The 20,502-nt window shown below is 43.3% G+C and overlaps 1 protein-coding gene across 3 annotated transcripts; it reads right to left on the minus strand.

The window, feature by feature from the left end:
- Positions 1 to 383: 383 nt before the first annotated feature.
- FERMT1 (FERM domain containing kindlin 1) lies at positions 384 to 20,473 on the minus strand. Of its 3 annotated transcripts, none has more exons than XM_069008947.1 (16): positions 19,662 to 19,749; positions 17,066 to 17,217; positions 16,404 to 16,577; positions 14,659 to 14,892; positions 13,058 to 13,204; positions 12,309 to 12,522; positions 11,768 to 11,870; positions 10,466 to 10,573; positions 9,484 to 9,615; positions 9,295 to 9,344; positions 6,819 to 6,943; positions 5,638 to 5,744; positions 4,831 to 5,052; positions 4,039 to 4,163; positions 2,159 to 2,300; positions 384 to 1,027 (listed from the first exon to the last, which is right to left on the minus strand). In XM_069008947.1, the coding sequence occupies exons 3-16, from the start codon at positions 16,552 to 16,554 to the stop codon at positions 854 to 856; spliced, it is 2,034 nt and encodes a 677-aa protein (XP_068865048.1). In that variant the 5' UTR covers positions 16,555 to 16,577; positions 17,066 to 17,217; positions 19,662 to 19,749; the 3' UTR covers positions 384 to 853. The 3 variants fall into 3 exon arrangements, with proteins under 3 accessions (XP_068865048.1, XP_068865049.1, XP_068865047.1); XM_069008948.1 differs by having other exon boundaries at positions 17,066 to 19,501; positions 19,662 to 19,729; XM_069008946.1 differs by lacking the exon at positions 17,066 to 17,217 and having other exon boundaries at positions 19,662 to 20,473.
- Positions 20,474 to 20,502: the final 29 nt, after the last annotated feature.

Here is a 20,502-nt window from a genome sequence, read left to right on the forward strand (position 1 = left end):
GAACACTTCTACAGGCATTTCAGATTCTCACACATGAACATGCATAGTTCAGTGACATGTCACAGCGAAACAGAGTAACAGGGACAGTAAATAGAAATGCTCACACTCAGAGGCCTCTTTAATAATTTTAGATAGTATCTAAAGCCCATTTTTCAACCAGGTAAGTAACAGTGTTCCTCAAAAGCTGAATGTTTTGGATCCAGGTTTGCCAAGATGAATGCTCTGCAGCTTCTCTGGCTTTCAGGAACCACGTCAGTGGGTGAAGGTCGACATGGGTTCTACATTTTTGAACAACTGAGTAATCACTACAGGAGTTTCGATAGCTTAGTCTTCAGGAATTTTGAATGTTTTGTGTTCTCAGGGCAAGTGTTAGACAAGCCATGGAGCTTTAAAATATGTATTTATTCAGCTCTAGTTCTGATAAATGCTGGGCTCTTTAACAATGGCCAGTTTAACAGTGGAAGTTGCCTGGCTGTAACAGAGAAGAAAATTCACTGTACCATATCCTCAAGTTACATGCCCTGGATGCTTAAACAGATTGCTGCAATTAAAAATACTAGATTAAAAAGATGTCCAGAGGCTAGATACTGTTTCTTTAAAAACACTGAGCTGTACAAAAAAGAAAACAAAGACGATTAAATTTTCCTCAAGTATTGATGATGGAATTGCCATACTGCATCCAGTGACCTTAGCTTCAGTATTTAACAAAAACTGTCAACAGTCCCAGTCATAGTACAAGATTAATTGACACGTACAATAATTACTAGCCAGCAATTAACAATCAGAGATATTATTGTTTAATCTCTGGTAGTCTTAGCTGTTAAGAAGCAGCAGGCAGTGGGAAGATTTCCTCTCATTCCTGACCTCCAGTTAATTTGTGGAAGAGTTCTTCATCCAGTGTTTCATTGTGGTCCTTGGAACGTGTTGACAAGAAGATGTAGCCCCCAATATACTCATGGATGATTTTGCAGTCTGCACTCAGACACGTGAAAGCGATGGACACATTCTGGTCAAACTCGATGGCAACCTAAGGAGAACGGACATGGCAAAATCAGACACAGAGATAAGCTGGGAAGAAAGAGAAGTGTGAGAGCACAGCTGAATCACAAATACTGTGATGAAGCAGTACCTGCCCCTACTAACCAAGAGTTCTGGGTCTGCTGGATGCTCAGGGTGTTTGGCTGCTTGTTTTTGGATTTGCTGCTACATCAGGGCCCTCTTGTGGTGAAATCTTTTTGCTTTTTCAAGCAGGCAATAAAATCTTTTAGCTCTTTTCTCCAATAGCATATAAAGTGAACACTGGAAAGAGCAGGAATTGCCCACCTGATGCTTTGTTTACTGAATAATGTTTAATCTGTCCATTGTTATTTTCTGACCTTAAATCTGCCTTTGGGGTCCTGGTTTGGGTTTCCAGCTACTGTTAGTTCTAAAATGCAGCAAACTGAGCTTAGTTGCTCACTGGATTCTGCCTTTTTTGAGAGGAATTTAAAATACACCCAGCAACCTGACCCAGAATTCCAGGCTCTGGCACAGGGAGTACTGCAGGAGAGCAGTAGGGAGTGTATCTGATCTCTCCTGGTTCCTGCAGATGGATGTGGAAACTCTGTAAGCAGGAACAGTTCCCAGGCTGCTTCAATTTACATCAGGTCACACTAGTTCCACCCCAGCAATCTACAGTTTACAGAGCTGGCTTCAAGCTTTGAAACCCCAGATCAGGGACCACACATTGACACAGAGTTGCAGGCCCTGCAGTCTCCATCTGGGATTTGAAAGACAAACTGGCTTCCTGTATCCTCTGTCTGTAATAGAGGCTGAATCGCCACAATGTAGGGGATGATGCACGAGAGTTAAAATGAGATTTTACTGACAGAGCAATAAACACAACATGTTGGAATTCACCTTGGAGTCTCTGTATTTCATCCCATCAAAATCAAGGGCAACTTGTAAAGACTAAGCTTGGTAGGACCCTTTGAAACTGGCGATCTTTTAGTTTCTGATTTTTGACTACAGACTCCACTAAGAAAAACTGCAGACAGCTTATTTAATAACGTGTCACAACACGTTCAAAATCTTTTCACTGAGGTTTGAAAATATTTTCTGAAAGCATCCTCCAGTGTGTGAAATGCAAGGACTGAACACAGAGCTGTTCCAGGTTTACCTGGCGGATTTCCCAGTTCACATTCCACTGCTTCATGTTGGAGAATCTCCATGTTGTGATAGGATCTCCTGTAGCCATATCTATCCGTATCAGCCTGTTATAGGACACCCCAAGCACATCATCCTTCTTGCTTCCCTTAAACCTGAAAAAACCCAAAACCTTTGAGCAGATCTGCTTTGCAATGATTTCTGGCTAGAGAAACATTTCATCTGCTCTCCTCTGGAAGTGCAAAAAACATGGGAAAAGTCACAACAGCCTGGGATTGAGGAAAGCTTGGACCCATCTTTAGAACAGGATTTTTTATAAAACAAAAGTGTAGGCTGGTGAGCCATGGTGTAAGATGGAAAATAATCAGGCAGGTAGATCTGGCTGAAATCTTTCCAATTCATTGTTTCCTGCTAAAAAAATACTGTTCTTCCTAAATGCATAAACGTGATTATATTTTTACTGGAAAAAATGCCAACAATAATTTTTGTTGCTTCATTTCTCTAACGTTGAAACATGTTCTTCTAGTTATATTAACCTATATTAACCTAAATTATATAATCAAAACAACTGATATATACATGTTTCTGAGTATAAATCACATTACAAAATTACTGAGGCATTTTAACATTTCAACTTTCTTCTGATCAGAGATGAAAAATACAAAAGTATAAGAACCTTTGGGGGTAAGAATTTTTTGAGTTGGGAATAGCTAGGAACAGATTACTCTGGTACAGAAACTACTTCCCTCCACCTTCATGCTGAAAGCTGGAAGAAATCTCATCTGTCTGCTGTGAGTATTTTCAGTATTTTTCATACTGTTTCATACTGTGAACCTTCTCTCTTTAGATGCAGCTGGGAAAAACCTTACGGAAAAAATCTCACCTGGACACAATTTGTGCTTTACTTAATGCCCCACTGAGATACTGCCCAGCAGTTTGTAGCAATTCACCACTACAAAATGCAGTTTAGGTTTTGGGTTTGTTCGTGTTTTTAACAGGATTAATGGTGACAGATGGGGCAAAAAATCTGTATCTGTGTTAGTAAATTCAACAGGATCAGGGAGCATTTTTAGGCACTGAATTCAGGGAGAATTCTGGCTCTGAACAAGCAGTGCTCCCTCAAGTGACTCCCAGGTAGTTTGGAACCTGCAGTTCACATGAGGCTACTGGATTTTGGGAAGTCAGAGTTTAATAGTGCAGATGTGGGCAGTTCTATGCCAGCTGGCCTCTGTGCCAGACAGTGGTTCCCAGCTGGTTCAATTTATACCACAGATGATTGCTAGCTAGCCCTCAAAGGGGTGTTAAGCACAAATTAAGCAAGGTGCCTCCAAGTATGGTTGTGTCAGTACTTTTCAGCTTTTTGGTGTTTTGTCAAGAGAAAAGACTGCAGGTCAGAACCCTGCTGTGTCCAAGGAAGCTGCTGTGAACACAACGGGACCTTTCTTGTGCTCACTGCTCTTCTGGATGAACCTTAAAAAGGGATCATCTGCTGTTTTCTTAGTGAAATACAAAAGAAATTAGCATTTTATCATATTGGCATGAGCAAGGGTCAGAGTGAACACATCCTGCAAACCTGAGCACACCAGTGAGACATGCATTTTTGACATTTGGGAGAGTTTATGACAGTAAGGGTTTAATCCTAGTGAGAGGTTACTTCAGGCTAAACCCAGCAGGTCTGTATGAAGGCAGAATGCAGAGTCCCACTCCAGGAATGGAGCTACTGGGTGCTACTCTTATAGAAAAAACCGGCAGTATGGAAATCACTAAAATTCCAAAAAAGTCTGTGGGGGAAAAAATAGAAAATGTTTCCAGAACAAGGACTCAAAGAACTTCCTGCCAATCACTGAGCATGAACACGTTAGAGCAGCTTGGCATGAGTGAGAGTGCGATTACCTTACGATGTAGTAGGATAAGCCAAACTCAGGCAGGGACTGCCAGGCTTGGATAAAACGCAGCTTGGCCTCCACCAGGGACATCTGGGATACATTTTGGTGGGCTTCCAGAATACGAGCGGTCAGCTGGCAAACACAGGAAGAGAGAAAGTTTTCAGCTGACTGGAGAACAAAAATCCTGTTGCTTTCACTAAGACATCATGAGGTCTGATGCTGTGTTCAGACACTTCGTTGTCACTGTTTGTGCAGATGCAGCACAGAGGGCACTTGGGGACAGATCCTGAGTGCCAAGGGCAGAATGGACAGCGAGGTCTCAGGTCTGGGTTTGTGCAGCACTGCCCTGGCTCCGTATATTGCTCTGGAGACCCTTCTCAGGATGGGCATGCTGACCCCTTGCACAGCTAAAGCACTGGACAAGCAATTAGGTGGAGAGGAAGGAAAGACACCCAAGCCAAGAGGACAGGAAGACCCTGTTGTTTCACATGAAAACAGCAGCTTTCAGTGGTTAAAATCTTTCCTTTCTTACTCTGAAGAGACTTTCAGGAACAGTGTTATCAGGAGCAGAACATCATGGGAGACTTAAGCCAGGCTGTAGACGTAGGAGAGGTACTTGGAGGAGGTGCCAAAACACCTGTCCCTGTGTTCAGTTTAAAGAAAAAGCCTCTTGCAAAGGGACAAATGACTATGGCAGGGTGTTGTACTGTATAGCTTCCAAATGCTGCTTCAATCCAGCCTCATCCCTAAGCAACCACTGGAATTGCTCATACCAGCCATTGAGCCATGCTCAGGATACCTGCTTGGACTTGAATTTTTTGGTATAGCGCGGTGAGACGAAGCATTCAGGTTTCATATCTACATTCTCTGGCTCAGAGGCAGTCTGGGAACACATGGTCCAGTTCTTCATCTGTAGGAACGAAAGGATCTTTTGGACCTCAGGCTGGTAGGAGCTGTCGGCCATCGTTCTGCCCTTGGAGGCTAATACACAGGCAGCCATCCACCGAGCGTACTGATCCTCCTGCAAGACAATTCATTGTTTCATACTGTTCTTCCTCCCTGATTGCACTAGTTCCACCTACCCCTAGGTTTTAAATTTGCAAAGAAATCCAGTACCTTGAAACAGATTCTCTTGGAAATTTTATTGCATGACTAGTTTTCACCTACTGAACATTTTTACACAATTTAATGATACATTACAATAAACTGAAAACTAATGTAAGATCCTTATCACGCTCTCCTCATCTGAATGGGGAGAGTTCTAATTAAGAAAAAAGAAAACAAAATCCAAACCTCAATCCTCAGAAAGCATTAGAACAAAATACTGTAACTTTCAAATTTTATTTTATTTTATTTTTTTTTATAGTTTGTTCTGGTTTTCTTTCTACCACCTTTAGTTGCCAACTGATGATAAACACAAGATTATTAACTGTCCTTATGTCCCCAGAACCATTATGTATTTGTTAGGCCACTATCTCATTCTTAAATTTTCTAAAGATTTAGATAATAAACTCTCTGCAGCATCCTCATTTTTCTATACAAATTCTAGAACAGGACAATCTGCCATAAATCTTGAATCCAAACTTTCCCTTGTCTTACTACTCACGTTATCACATCTTAAATATACTTCATTCATGCCATCAGCAACAGGAATTAGTAATTTGATTCCAAACTTCTTTGCTGCAACATTTACATCTGGTACAACTTCACATCCTAGATCACAGAGAATCAGAAGGAAATTAATTTATTTCACTACTATATCAGTAACTTTAATTACTTACTGCTTTAATACAAAGGAACTGTACTTCATGGTTGTTTTCCTTTGAGATTAAGGGCCAAGACTTTTGAAGCTTAGGCCCTAATGAAAGGTTTTTGTTCCAGTTCACTGCCTGGTCTGGCTTGCCAGGCTGATGAATGCTCTGAGCTCAGGGAGCACGTGAGTCAGCGTGCAAGTGAAAGGGTGTGAGTGCTCCCAAAACCTCAGCCTGATCTTAGGAAACGCTCAGCACTTAAAATGGAGAGGAACTGGTGGGAGAGGCTACTTGGTGAAGTTCCAGCCACCCTGGCTGTTTTTTCCCATGCATTCTCTGACCTACTGAGGATATGCAGATTGGGATGCAGAGCCATTTGTTCACAGGGGTCAATCTTCTATTGCAAAGGTTTCTTCTAGGATGAGTCCTGGGCATCACTGGTTCCCTGATGCTGAACAAAGGATGTCCCTGCAGGAGCAGATGTAGATGGAGGCTATACGGGGTGCTGGTGTTTGTGGGCACACCTGGGGTTCCTCCTCCAGCAGCTGGTTGTAGCCGTGGGAATCCCCATGCACGACACAAACAAGGCCCAGAGAAGGTCTTGGAGCTGTCCCTGCACAGCAGAATGCAGGGACAGCCTCTGGCATTCCTGCCTATGGCATCATCCATAATCCTCTGCTGCCAGTGTGCGTTTTGACAAGGACACAGGGGAACACTCCCATGTAATGCAGAGTGGAAGTATTTGGAAATAAAGCACCCCACAAGTCACATTCCCTACCTGACCCATCTTTAAGAATTCAGCAGTACATGGCATTTTACAAATCAGGCTCTGATAATCCCAGTTTGGATTAAACTACTGAATCCTTTCTGTTTAAGCCTCTTCTGCAGGTGCAATCTGCCTGTTTAGGAGTCTCAGGAATTGAAAAAGCTCCCAGACTAAATGCTGCTGTGCTTGCCTTCCTGAGTCTAGCAGGGATTTCTTGTTTTATTCAGTTCACAGATGCAACAAAAAAAGGAAAGAAAGGAGAAGTCCTACCTTTTAGGTTTAGTTTCTCAATAGGTTCTCCCTGTGCAGATTCCTTGTTTTTAAAATAAGATACTGAAGTGTCTCTGAAGACAAACCAATATGTCTTGATAGCTTTGAGTGCCAGTTTCTTGGGCCTACCAGAAAAAAAGAAATCCCATTGGTTTATACCACCACATACAAAGTGTGAAGTCCCTCACACGTATCACAGAACCTCTGAAATTCAAGGTCATACCCATGGCTTTGGTTGGGTTACTCACCCCTGTGTCAGTGAGGGGGTAGGAAATGCCTGGATCCAATTAAGGTTATCCCAGGTATGGATGTGGTTTTTACTCCAGATTTTAGCTGAATCTGATCTATGATTTCTCTCATTTTTTTTTTCCCTTCTATTACTAATCAAAGCCATTCCCTTCTAACAGACTAATTTTCTTCCATGAACTCAGTAACACAAGTGTAACCCCTGATTTGTTAATATGAATTGGCATCAGTTTTTCATAGCTCCTTATCTTGAATATCTGCACCCATAAAACCAACTTGTATTCATTATAGGGAAGCAGAGACCATCTTTTTTGGCTTAATCTGAATAGTATCTAACACAACAAAATTCTATTCCTTCACTAAGTTTATAGAAGCTTTGTAGCCCACCAGGAGAGAAACCCAGAGGTATTAGCACTACTTGAGTAGAGAAATACTTCACAGTTAGTGACAAAGGTTATCAGTGAAGTGAAAAAGAAGAAAAAAGGAAAAAAAAATCCAGTATTTCCCTTTAAATCTAAGATGATGATACAAAAAGCATAGAACTAGCTGGAAAACAGTAATGTATTATATATACCCTTATTATATATACCTCCAGACCCTTTCTAAAAATCCTAGTTTAGAAAATTTTTTAGAAAACGGCAATTTTAAAATTTAAATTTAACATCTCAGATTTTCAAACCTACCAAATAATTTGGCTTTTAGCTTTCCAATAGAGTGGCATTCTTCAAAAATAAGGGACTATAATTTTTTTTAGACAGATAAAATTATTTTTCCGTCCCTGAAGAAGTTGCTGAAAACTTTGTAGGAAGCTTTTTCTTGTTGCTTTTGAAAAAAATACTGCAATTCTCCACAATACTGTCCCCATGTGAAAGCAGCATTTACTGTGGTGCATACTGTGAATAAATAGGAATAGAAGTTCACCGTACGAACAGTCAGCAGTAGGACAAGCACAGCTTTGCATTCAGGCTTATTAATCAAATAATTATAACCACAAAGTGGTGGTGTTCCTTTAAAGAAATGTTTTACACCCTGCCTGGATTCTACAATATAGGAACTTTTTCATGATGAAATATAACTGCTAAATGTCTATAAAGGAAACTGCTCTACTGCTGAGGAAAAACAAATAACCCATTGTTAAAAGCCTTCATTCCCTTTCATCTTAAGCCACCTTAATAATAAGAATGTCAAATAAAATTCCAAATTGGAAATTAATAATTAACAATTGTTAGCAGTTAACAAGTTAAAATTTTTCAGATGCAGTTTTCAGTTCCTAGATTAAAAATACCATCTGCCAACAGAATGAATCTGATAAATATTTGTACAACAGAACACTTTATCTTTCTGAAACACAAAGACTGTTTTGTGATAAAAGGCATTACAGACTTGAGGTCTCCACAGTCATTTAAATGACGATATTATAATGGGATCACAGAAACTTATGGGGAATTATAAGGTAGAGTTGGGTTGTGAGCTGTAAAACCTGCCTGCAGAGGCACCTGGCAGAACAAAGGAGCACATGGCGGCACACTGAGGCTGCTCTGCACCGGGCCCTGGGGGCAGGAGGTGCCACACGCAGACCCCTATGGAGTGTGTTGCTGATGGGGCAACACGGGATGGGTCACACCGTGTAAGGAAATAGTGTGCCTTGGAAAGGTGGATAAAACCAACTCACTCCTTTGAATAAACAATTCAGGTGCCCTGCTGGTCTGCATCTGAGATTCAGTCACCGACAGAAACTCATTTTGGTATTAGAAAAAACAGACTCGGTGTTTGGTTAGAAAGGGGTAATTTGAATTTGTTTTTTTGTTTTCTTTTGTTTAAAAAATACATTCCCTGGGATTACTTTCAGAAATTCTTCTCAGGGAGAACTGTAATTTTCTTCTAGTTTTTTACTGGCAAAAAGAAGAGGTAAATGTGATTGAAAGTAAAACCGTAGGCTCTTTTGTTTAGAGACGATGACTGATGAGTATTAGGAAATAAAAAGAGCAGGGTCTTTTAATAAGCTCAAGTATAGCTACACAGCATCCCAGGAGCTGGAAAGACTTGCCAAGGAACACTGTCAGAAGCAGGAAGAGAAAGACTGGAAGAGAATTTTAAGCTGGTTAGACCTATCTGGGGTATTTGTCAATTTATAACTGTCAGATCTACTGTTAGATTAGAACAAAAAACTCAAGAGATCTCTTGTAAGGTTAAGCTTTTTGTTTTGTATGTTTTAACTTTCACAACTCACCTAACTAGCTTGAGATTATCAGCAAGTTTCGGGATGTCTGTGATGTCCTCCTGTCAGGAATAATTAGGAATAATTTTAGTACAGTGCACTCTGTAACCAACTGTTTTAAAAAACCAAGGACCAGGAAGGCTCATCACAATCAACAGATTTGGCACAGCAAAAGGAATTCTGGGATCCCAAAGGACCTACCAAAATGTTACTTTTGTTTCCACCTTCCAGTGTCACTTCCAGATTGGAAAGGGCAGCTTCTACTTCATCTACTTCCGATTCACAGATGGAATCTTGTGTCTCTGATGATAATGATAACTTGCTTACATGATACTAAAATGAAACAGCAATATCCAATAGTCAGAACATCAATTATCACACACAATCACAGTGTTTGAAAACAGGCCCTTTGTTCTCCTGAGTCATGGACAACTGTGTGAAGTTCTGCAGGAATTAGGGAGTTTTCCCAAGGAAACAGTCATGTCCACTGTGACTCCTATCAGTGCAATGGCTGATAATGGTTTCCTATTTTAATTATCAGTGTTTGTATTCCTTTGCTGAATAATTGTCCCTGATCTGGGAGGCTGACTTGGTGCTACGTTTGGATCCCTAGTCCTGCCATCCATACCAGGTGGAAACTTGGAAGCAAGGTTCTCTGGTGTTCTGCAGTGACAGGCTGTGAATTTTTGGCAGCTCCATTTACATTTAAAAGGAAAGAACTTATTATTAATAAGGATTTGTGCTTTATTACCTATGGTCAGAGACTAAGCCATGCTCAGTCATGTTAAATTTCCATGTACTCCATAGTGTCCCTATCTTCAAATTGCGCTGTAGCTTTTTTCCTGTCTGTTGGGAACGTGTATATTAGAGAAATTTTCAGGAAGAAGAGGTGAAAGGATGGTAGCTGGTATGGGAAGCAACACTTCATACTAATACTGATATCAAAGTTATATTCCAGGTGCAGGTAATGTTAGTAAATGGTTCCAGGATTGTTTGAATAATGGTGTTACTGCTGCTACTGAGTTTAGTTGCTTTAGCTGATGGATGTTCCTGATTGTTTCTCACCATAGGAGCAGACCCCCAATCCAAGCAGAGCTCCTGGCCTGGGCTCTATCCTAGTCTTGTCCTAACCTGTGCCTGCCCCTTGAGGGAACAGGTTTTGCAGCTTGGCTCAAGTACGTGCCTGTAGCGCAGCGAAGATGAGCATTTCTTCCTCCGTGCAATCGATTTCCTCCAACAGGATGGCCCAGCGGGCTTGTTCGTATATTTGGTTGATTCGCACTGCATCGTACTGTAGGAGAGAGCAAACACTGCTCGTTAGTGACCTCCAAGGCACAGACTCCAACCAGCTGCAGATGATAGCGCTGTTCAGCACTGGGCTGAACCACAGGGGTTGTTTCCTTCCTCCTCCCACCTCTGCCGTGTTCCCCTCCTTGTCTTGTACCAACTCATGTGATTGTGTGCATGGTCCCAGGCCTTGCTGAGCCAACAGAAAACCAACCAGGAACCTCTGGCTGAGGCAGAAGGTGAGACTGACATCCCCTTTTGCAGCAGGAAGCCTTAGACGGGTGTAACTGAGACATGAAACCACACTGGGAGAGTGAAAATCACGTGACATGGCTGACTTGATTGTGACCTGCAGAACTCTCTTGTTCCTCATTTCCTTTCTCTTGCTCTTGGCTTTTTCAGTTCTGGTTCTGTCTTTGCACTGGCTTGACATTTGCCAGATCTGCTTTAATTCACTATCTGGTTTTTGGATACTTGGTTAATAAGCTGAAGTGACTCACAGAAATATTCAAGCCCCAGAGCTGGCAAAATGTAGGTGATGGGAAGGTAAACCTTGGAGCATGACCTCTCCCAGCAGAGGTGAGATATTAGGTTGCCTGAAGCTCTTTTGGGTAATTTCATCCTATGGCTCTGGGGCTGGCTGGGGCAAAGAAGGGAAATGTTTGGGCTGCTGAAGTTGAGACATGTACTTGGATTTTAGCGGGGGTGGCATTTCACCCAAAAACATGCTGGATAAACTGGAAAGTGCCCTGATTTCTTCTGAGGGCTTCAGCCCAGAAAAGCTGTGAAATTCAGTGAGGGCAGTGCAACATAAATGTCATTTTAAAGCCCAATTTCAAAACCAGGACTCATTACATCATTTAGAATACTGCTGGTCTAGTTTTCCCCTTAATTTTTCCTGTTAAAAGAGATGCAGAAAATAAACCAGCCCCTCTGGAAATAGGGATACGGTTTCTGTGCTCTTCAGATCCCATCTTTATATTTAAGATCTTCTTTCACACGAGGAACAGTGATTCAGTGTCCAGAGGGTAAAAGTGCAGCTGTAGCTGAGGGGAAGAAGCTGGATTTGATCTCTGAAGGGCTTGTTACAGATCCTAGCTAAAATCCTCTATATAGCTATATATATGCTATATTACTGTATAGCTCCTTGACATGAAAGGAGGCAAACAATGAATAGCAATAAAAGCAAGGCTCTTACTTTTGGATTCAAATCAAAGAAAGTGTAATATTTGAAGCGTAGAAGAAGTTGATCTTCCTCCAGAACACCTTGTTCCATAAGCGATCGAGATGAATCCAGCCAGCTGTGGAAGAAGACAACCCACAGATTCATCTGTACAGGAAAAACCATCACACCTGCAGAGCTCCAGTGCAATTGTGAAACAAAAGTGGGAACAAACAGCTGTAATTCCTCTAAATCCAGGGAAAATTCACGTAACTCAAGAAGGTGGAGCATGCATACAGACTTCCAACTTCCATTCTCTGTGTATATACAATAAGCAACATTTAATTGTGCAGAACTCAGTCACCTATTTAACGCAAAATTATTGAACCTATCCTCGTCTCTTTCCACGGTCTACTTAAAGCCTTTGGAGTTTGCCATCCAAACTGTCCTTTAGCTGTGCCCACCCACAGTGCTCAACTGAATTGACCTTTGTCTAACAACAGACTTTATTCCAGAGCCTGCACAATGACATCACTGATCATTTCAAAACAAAAGGATCTCAGGAGAGGCGCCTTACCCTGCGTTGAGTTTGGCTTTGTCAGCCAAAGTCCGTGGCTGGTACATCTCCGCCAGTGTCTCCGGAGAACAGGTGGGGTGACTGAGGGCCAGGATGCTGCAGTTCTGCTCAGTCGAGGAACTGTCACTGAACCAAGTAATTGTTGAAGAAGCGGGTGAGCCACTGACAGGATCATAAATGGGTGTCATGGTTTTACTGTATAAACCTGGATTGGCTGCAAGTTAAGAGCACAACGTTATTCCCATGAAAATGGGTCCTGTCCACCACTTTCCATCATAACAACTGAACCCTTTCCTTTCAGCAGTCTCCTATCTCTGCTGTTTCCAGCTGGCCTTGTCCTTTCACAGGTGAGGTGACCTCAGGGACAGAAATGCTCTTTCCTGCTCTGTGAGATCTCAGTTGTGCTGGACATGGGAAACACATCCTTTTAAGCCTTTATTCCTCATTTTCCTTGCAGGTTGCCAAATTTCATGAATATTTTAAGCGTGGTCCCCCATTTTCAAAGGGCAGCAGCACATCCTGTATGCTGTTTCCTAGTGTGGCCTTTCTCGTATCAAGGGAAAGGAAAACATTTTTAGAGACAACAGGAAAATACTGACATATTCGAGATTTCTTGACTGATTTCAGGCCCACTGTGTCTCTGAGACCATCCTACACAAAACCAATCTGGACTCAATTGTGTAACAAAGAATTTCGTCCTCTTTTTGACTTTTAGTCAGAACAATAAAATCATATTGATTTTTCATTACCTGGTAATCCAGAACTCACTGGAGAGTTGCACAGGTTTAAGATATCTTCTGTAGCTGGTTCTTTGCTGTTCTTGTCTTTTTTCTTTTTCTTTTTGAGTGTGCCTTCTGATTGCTTCAACAAAGAGAGTTCTTCTGGCCGTCTGATATCTACATTGACAGTTTAGGAAGTGAAGCAAGATGATTACATCCAAAACAGCACCCGTGGTTGGTAACAGCATTTCAGGAAGCTTCATGTTGCAATCTGAATTTGAGTTTTATTTTTAGCAGGTTGAAAGTAGTAGCTGTGGAAAATCCACAAATTCTATAACAAGGCTAAAGACTTTGGGCTGTGAAAGTAAGTTTGGACAAGATTTAAATCTACTTTTGTAGGAAGTGTAACTGCCTTTTAGAATGCCAGGAAAAGGCTCTTTCTCCCTAACAGCTCTGCAGTCACCTATGAGCATCATAACCTCTGTGAAATACCTAAATTATGAATAAGCAAGAACCACTGTAATTGAGGTTCATGCCTTTTATTACTCGCTGTATTTCTCATACAAGATTCTGTCTTAGTTCTCACTGTTCTCTAATGCACTTCTAATTCAGACAGGTATTCCCAGTCACAAACATGGCACATCATTTCTGAAAAACACTTTTACCCTGGAGTAAGCAAAGACAATATTTTTGACAATATTCACTCATTCAAAGTAACAGTGTTTCTGCACTGACTCATCTGGAGGGAAAATGTTGGTAAGAATATTTAATTTGGCCAAATGCCAGTTGAACAATTATGGCATCATTATATCAGAGCTATTAGGTATAATAAAGACACTACACCTTTCACAATCCACTGCTAGAAGATAAAATTGAAAGTGGATCAATATGAGGCAGTAAATTCCTTCTGAAGATGAGTATGTTAATGGGCTAAACTTTGAACATCTAAATTAAGATGAGGAATTTAATCCCAATTTTACCCTAAACCAAATGGATTTTGAAAACTGCTTGCAGACTCAACTGATTTCTGCTGATCACAGGCACACCTCTGGCATGCTCCAAACCCTCTACTTGGAAATGCTCCGTTATTGGAAAGGGTAGAGACTTGGGGACTCAGTGCTATGAGACATTCATGGGCTGGGGTGGGCTTGTTAGGTATGCCCTGACCTGAATATCTAGAAGTTTTGAACATTTGAAACATGCTACTTCTGAAGTGAACACATATAACAGGCAGAGTAGAATCATAATGCTAATGAAAATAGGTGATAAATCACTTGACACCTGTAAAATTGCCTATGGTGAAAGCTGGTGTAGGACATTGATAATCTCAAACTCCTAGTCAATGGCACAGAATAATCAGGACCAAGTCCTGCTCCAGGAAGACAAAGATTCCTAGAAATCTGCCAGCTTTGACTATCCAGTACTCCTGCAGCTTGTGGGACACATTCCTGACATCAGTTATCACAGAGGCTGAGAACCACTGACATGCACTGTGTACCAAACCCCCCCAAAATCTGTCTCAAACTTCTCTTTGAGCTAAACAGTTTTGTGAGGAAGGACTTCACATCAAAACAAAGTCACCCAATGAAATGCTCCAACTTGGTTGCCAGAGGAGATTTATCTCTACTTACTGAGCATTTTGCAGATGTCACTGACAGCTCTGAACACCATGGAAGAGAAGCTGACTTTGAGTCTCACAGTCTTCATGTTTGGCAAGCGAAGCCGCAGCATTTTGTGCTGAGTAGTAAAGACCAGCTTAGCATCTGCCTGCACCCCGTATTTATCCAGTGTCCAGTGGGTTTTCAGAAGCCAACATTTTTTTTGTTCCCACCAAAAAGCATAGTCTGACCAATCTTGTGCTATTTCTAGGAAAATACAAAATGGTTATCAATAAACTATGGAGCAAATATACGAAACACTTGGTTTGGAAACAGGTCTCTGCAAACAGGAATATTTATTTAGATTAAAGCAGCAACTACAGGTCCCATGACCTAGACCCTGTTTGCTGAATTCTTGTGGCAGTCACTGGGAACTAACTTCGTTTTCCCTGAAGAGCTAACCTAGGTGCTGACTGTGGCACTGCCTTAGTCTTGTGGATATCCACAGGGAAAGAGCATCTCCTGAATCTGGAGCTATACATGGTACAATGCTGTTGGGACTGTGATGGCATAGGAACAAACAACAAGGGTACCCACTCCACAACTTGTCAGTGCAAGCTGAAAATCCTCCCACAAAATCTCCTGTGCACCCAGATGGGCACAAGCTCTTCCACAGCCTCCTGGCAGCAGCACTGAGCAGCTCATCTGGAGAGTGTTAAGAACCAGTTTCCAGTCCATGGAAGTCTTGGTTGCACACAGCTAGGTAGCAGCACATGGACAAGGAAAGAGATAAAGTATTGCTGCTCTCAGTTCCATGGGAATTGCAAGGTTAGATGACTTCCCAGATGTCAGTGTGTAGCAGCAGATAAAGCTTCTGTGTGATCTTGGTCAAGCTGTTTCAGTCTTTGCATCAATCCTTGTTCCTCAGCAGCTCCACAGGCAGAGGCTATTCCTCAGCATGTCCATAACACAGCAGAGCCCTGTCCTGTTTTGGAGTTTTCTTTTGTGTCTCAAGAGAGCTGCTGGCACAAATCAGTTACAGATTCGCTTTAAATATTAATATAGAAAGCTTTTCACACCAGTTGAGTATTTTAAGAAAATACTGTGAAAAATTAGCGTTCTGACCCCGTGGAAACTCTGGCTACCATCAGTTTCCGGCTGAACCGTGTGTGTAAGTGTGCAGAGAGGGTGACAGAAGTGATCAGAGATTTTCTTCCTGTGCTCACTTGCTCCCTGTACACAGGGTATTTTACTTTTCATTTCCTAACTTTGACTCAGCCAGTCTTGGCTTTTCCTGGCTCTTCCCAGCTGGATGTATGCAATGGATAACATGGCTCAGATTTAGGCTAGAATGCCACAATAGCACAGGAAAGTGTAACTTCTGAAGTGCCTTTAACAACAACTCCTGTCTCTCTGACTGCCACGGGTGATAAAGAGGGTATCACCCACCTCTCCTGCCCCCCAAACCACACACCTATAACATCTGTCTGAAGAGGGAGTTGAATAGCTAGTCTGCTTTAATTATTTTTGTCTAACTGAAAGGCAAACCCAAAGTTTTGTTGGCACTATGGTAACACAGGGGCTTTAGCAACAGAGGGTGGAACGTAGGGAGGGGTTCTGACCACAAAACATCCTGAGTCTGAGAACCTCCACGCTCTGTGCCATGACACAGATGTGAGGCAGTGCCTTTTAAAAACCCACAGAAATCTTTCTTTGTGGATGGAAAGCTACACATATTATTTAGTAACACTGTATAAATTAAACAGGTCTTTACTCACTGATTTTTTCTACTAATTTCAGCATCAGTCCTCCAACATGAAGGTCCCCCGTGACCTGTAGTGGAAATTCCTTTTCTGCATCGTCATATTGATGATCAACTCTCAGCAAGAGGTCCCAGGTGTGAGACCCATATTCAGTTGAGGAAGCCATCTTGGGAAAGGTCTGTGTAAGCTCTGCAAAAGCAAACCAACCAACCAAACAGGGTGTTTTTCCTCCACTCTCTGAAACAAATGCATTTCTCCATAGTCTCAACATCGTTCCATGCCGCCAGGACTTCGCAGCGGCCTTGGCTGGAACTTCAGAGGTGTTATCTTGCTACCTCTGAACTAGACTCTGCTCTTGTGATTGCTCTTGCAAGATAGGCATGTGGGATTTTTTGGTTTTATTCTGATTTTGCCACACCCCCAACCCAGATGCCTCCATTTGGGTAGAGATAGCTCAGTTTTAGCTGGGTTTGCCCACCAAACAGTGCTAATCTGCCAACCTGGACACTGTAAAGCCTGCAGCTGTGGGTGGGAGCTGCTTTGGCAATCTGTCCAGTGAACAAAGGCATTTTGTTGACTTGTACACTTAGGGCTGTAATTTTCACTGCAAATCAAAGTTTACACTTGCAGTTCTGCCAGCTTGCTCCCATGGGACCAAATCCAGAGAGTAGTTTTACCTATTTGAGTAGATACAAGGGGAGACAAATAACTTTAGTGGCTCTCTGCCAGCATTATCCAGGCACAGATCTGCAGTTCCTGCTGTCTTGCACAGGGATGTAGGCACGTGTCCTTCTCAGCAGGGTGAATCGCCTGAGATCCCACCAAGCTCCTGCCAGGACAGGTGAACAGTAATCATGCCAAGCCAAACTAGAGAAGATGCTCCAAGTAGAAGTTTTGGTTATCATCAGCTGTGTTCTGCTGAAAAAAGAGCTTGTAGGTATAAGGTAACTGATGCTGCCGGCAGGATTTGTGATATTTAACCAGTGGGAGAAGGTACCACATCAGCTCTCTGTCCTGAAACAAGCCTTTGCAGTTGAGGCTTAGGCACTAAAATGGATGAATTCCATTTATTGCAAACTTTCAGCAATACATGAGAACCCAGGTCACAGACTCTGCTGGAGGGGCCCCACACAGACTGCTTCTAACATAAAAAATAACTAAGCCAGCAGGGATGTAACAACATTACAGGCTGTTGTAGATCTTCTTAAAAACAAGTATTTAGTAATTTAAAACCTGATGTCAACCCCACTGATGCAAAACTTGTCATCAAAGGGATAATAGAGATGAGGTGGTAATGACAAAGCTGACTAATAAGGAAAAGTCATTCCAAACATAAAGGCAATTAAAGTGTATGTGCTAAAGATTAGATGGATTTCCCCTTAAACAAATGACATTATAAATTAATAATCTGACCAGCTCAAAGCCATCCTTTTAGAGGGAAGTCACCTTACCAGTGAGTTTCACTGGGATGGAGCTGGGAGTCTGCCCTGAAGTTCCAAAATTATGGACACATATAGAGAGCCTGAAGTCAGAAAACTGCAGCTTCATAACTATATGACTCCAAGAGGCCAATTTACACTATGGAACAAGCACTGTTGTTAACTGGGTTCTTGCATGTGCCAGCCTACACCTTTACACCAAACAGTTACTAAACCAACAAGGGTTGATACTTATCCAAGAAGTTTTCTTGGCTTGCCTTGGTAAATAAAGGCATTGTGTTGGACACTGGGCACACTGGCTTTCCTGCCTCTGGGATAAAGGATTTTGAATTTGTGCTGCTGTGTGCCACATGGCTTTACGAGCTTAGGTATGCATTAGACCAGGGGTTACTCATGGAGGAAAAGGCCCGTGGCTCTCCTAAAGCAGCCAAGACCCAGCTCCTGAGATGGTCTCCCAGGCAGGTGAAGCTTTCAGCACCAATGCAGTACAAGGTGCACAGAACAGCTGTCGTTGCAATGTATTCGTAGCAAAACACAAATCCTGGCTTCAGAAAAGTCAAAATGCCCCTAGTCATGCTCCTAAGCATAAATAAACAACTTCAAAAATAATCCATGGCCAAAGGATGAGAACTATGTGATTTTATTTCAGGAGCACAGGGGTGCAATCTGGCAGATGAACTCTACTTTTACCCACCCTTGTTCCACTATAAACCATTATTGTTACAGAAAAGCAGCAGTCCCACCTGCCCTCGTGGGCCAGTGAAACATTGAGGAGCTGATGTGGATTTTTTTGGGTGTCTTTTTAAATTTGGTTTTGCTTCCCAATCTAATTCTGCACACAAATGCCTGTGCTGACATGGGTGAAAATGAGCAGCCCAAGGGGTGGGTGAAACCCTTTCTTTCACTGGCTTGGAAAACCATGGCCTCAGTGCACTAATCCTGGCACTCCATCATTCCCTAAAGCCGCTCACTTCCCCACTTCCTCTTCAAACCAGGAGGTTTCAGTTTGAAGATATGGCAACACAAACACTTGTAAATCTACTGGAGTACGCAGCACAAACAAAGCCTGGTCTCCAAAACGGGAGAAAAAACGAGGACAACGAACCCCTCAGTATTAAACCTCAACCAAACCCAAACTGTCAGGGCTCCACATCTTACAGCCTTCAGGTCAAGCCTGGATCTGCTCGGGAACGCACCCCTACTCCTGGGCTCCACGTGGGAGCTGCAAGGCCTGGCACGGGTGGATCAAACAGGCCAGAAACTTATCCTCGGGCTACTGTTGTCTCCACTCGGGATTTCTACTGTGCATTTTAGTCAACCCAGCTATCAAAAAGTAGCAATGGCTCTACAGATCGAGCTCTCCGCAGATTTTAGCCCTTACAGCCCCAAACTTTAAACGCTGAGTGGGAATGAAGAAGGACGTGAATCGTGCTGGAGTAACGTGCTAACGACCGGGGGTTACGGTCAAGAGGGGTGAAACGATGTTTCCCGAAGTATCCCTCGGGCTGGCGGTGCCTGGCGCGGCTCGGAGGGTGCCGGGGGCCCGAGCTGCAGCGCGCGGGCTGCAGCGCCCACGGCTGCGCCCCTTCCACTTTGAGGAAGTGCTGGGCGGCAGCGGCAGCCGCAGGAGGTGCCCGGGGGGGCCCGGAGTGCGCCGAACAGCAGCGAAAAGGGCTGTAAAAAACCGAAACAATGCCAGGCTGTCGGGCATTCCCGCCCCGGCCCCGCCGCAGGTGCCGCGGGGCAGCGCAGAGCCGCCCGCGGGTGTCCCGTGCCGGGCCGCGGTCGCTCCGGCATCGCCCCGCGCTCCCGACAGGCGCCCCGCGCTCCTCACCTGCGGTCCCCGCCGGCAGCGCTCCCCTCGCCGGCAGCGCTCCCCTCGCCTCCCGCGCCCTTCGCCGCCACCTGGCCTCTGAGAGACGGCAAGGGGAGGAGCGGCACCCCCGGGAGAGGCGGCCCTTCCTCCCTTCCCCTTCCCTCCGCCCGCTCGCGGTGGGAGAAAGCGGCGAGGAGATTTGTCCACCCCGGCGGCTGCTCAGGCTCACCCGCCCGCATGCTGCCCAGAGACAACACCTCATCGATGACCCCAGCCTGAGCAGCTTCAGGTGTTGCTTTTAGAGGTCTGAGGCTATCCGGAGAATATCAGTTCCGAGGGTGCAATGGCAAAGAATAGAAAGATGTGTTTGTGAGGTGGGGATGTGTTAGAAGAGGCACAGAATAAAAGTGGATTGAACGGACAGGAAATGGGCAAAAGCTTCTCCATGAGCCAGATTTCTGCAAAAAGTCTTTCTTGCCTTTAACTTTTGACTTGCTCGGTGGTACAGTGACGAGGTAAAGCACAGTGGAAAAACCAAACCCATGACAGAAAAGAGAAACAGAGAGAATAAAGGAAAAAATTCTTTCAGATTAAATTCATATCCTGGAAAAAGACTGCAGAGATATAAAGGATGAATCTTTGACACACTATGGGCAACAAACAGTTACTCTCCTGAGAACAACGCAGCTATGAAGTTGTCAAACCACAGATAATAATCACAGGATATTTGCTCCCCTAGGCTCGCTCGCTCCCTGAGCTGCTCTGATCATGCTCATCTCTTTAGATTGTCTGTGCATGCACTTGTCATATCAGACAACCTCGGAGACAGGAACTTGAAATCTCATGAAGACTTTCAGGG

This window comes from Aphelocoma coerulescens, chromosome 3 (assembly GCF_041296385.1).
Source record: "Aphelocoma coerulescens isolate FSJ_1873_10779 chromosome 3, UR_Acoe_1.0, whole genome shotgun sequence".
Lineage (NCBI taxonomy): Eukaryota > Metazoa > Chordata > Aves > Passeriformes > Corvidae > Aphelocoma > Aphelocoma coerulescens.

Coding starts and splice junctions, on each gene's coding strand:
- FERMT1 (XM_069008946.1), bottom strand. CDS start 19,905: ATGAGGTGTTGTCTCTGGGCAGCATGCGGGCGGGTGAGCCTGAGCAGC. Junction 14,893..16,403: donor GAAATTAGTAGAAAAAATCA/GTGAGTAAAGAC, acceptor GTATTTTCCTAG/AAATAGCACAAGATTGGTCA. Junction 11,871..12,308: donor AAAGCCAAACTCAACGCAGG/GTAAGGCGCCTC, acceptor CTTCTTCCACAG/CTGGCTGGATTCATCTCGAT.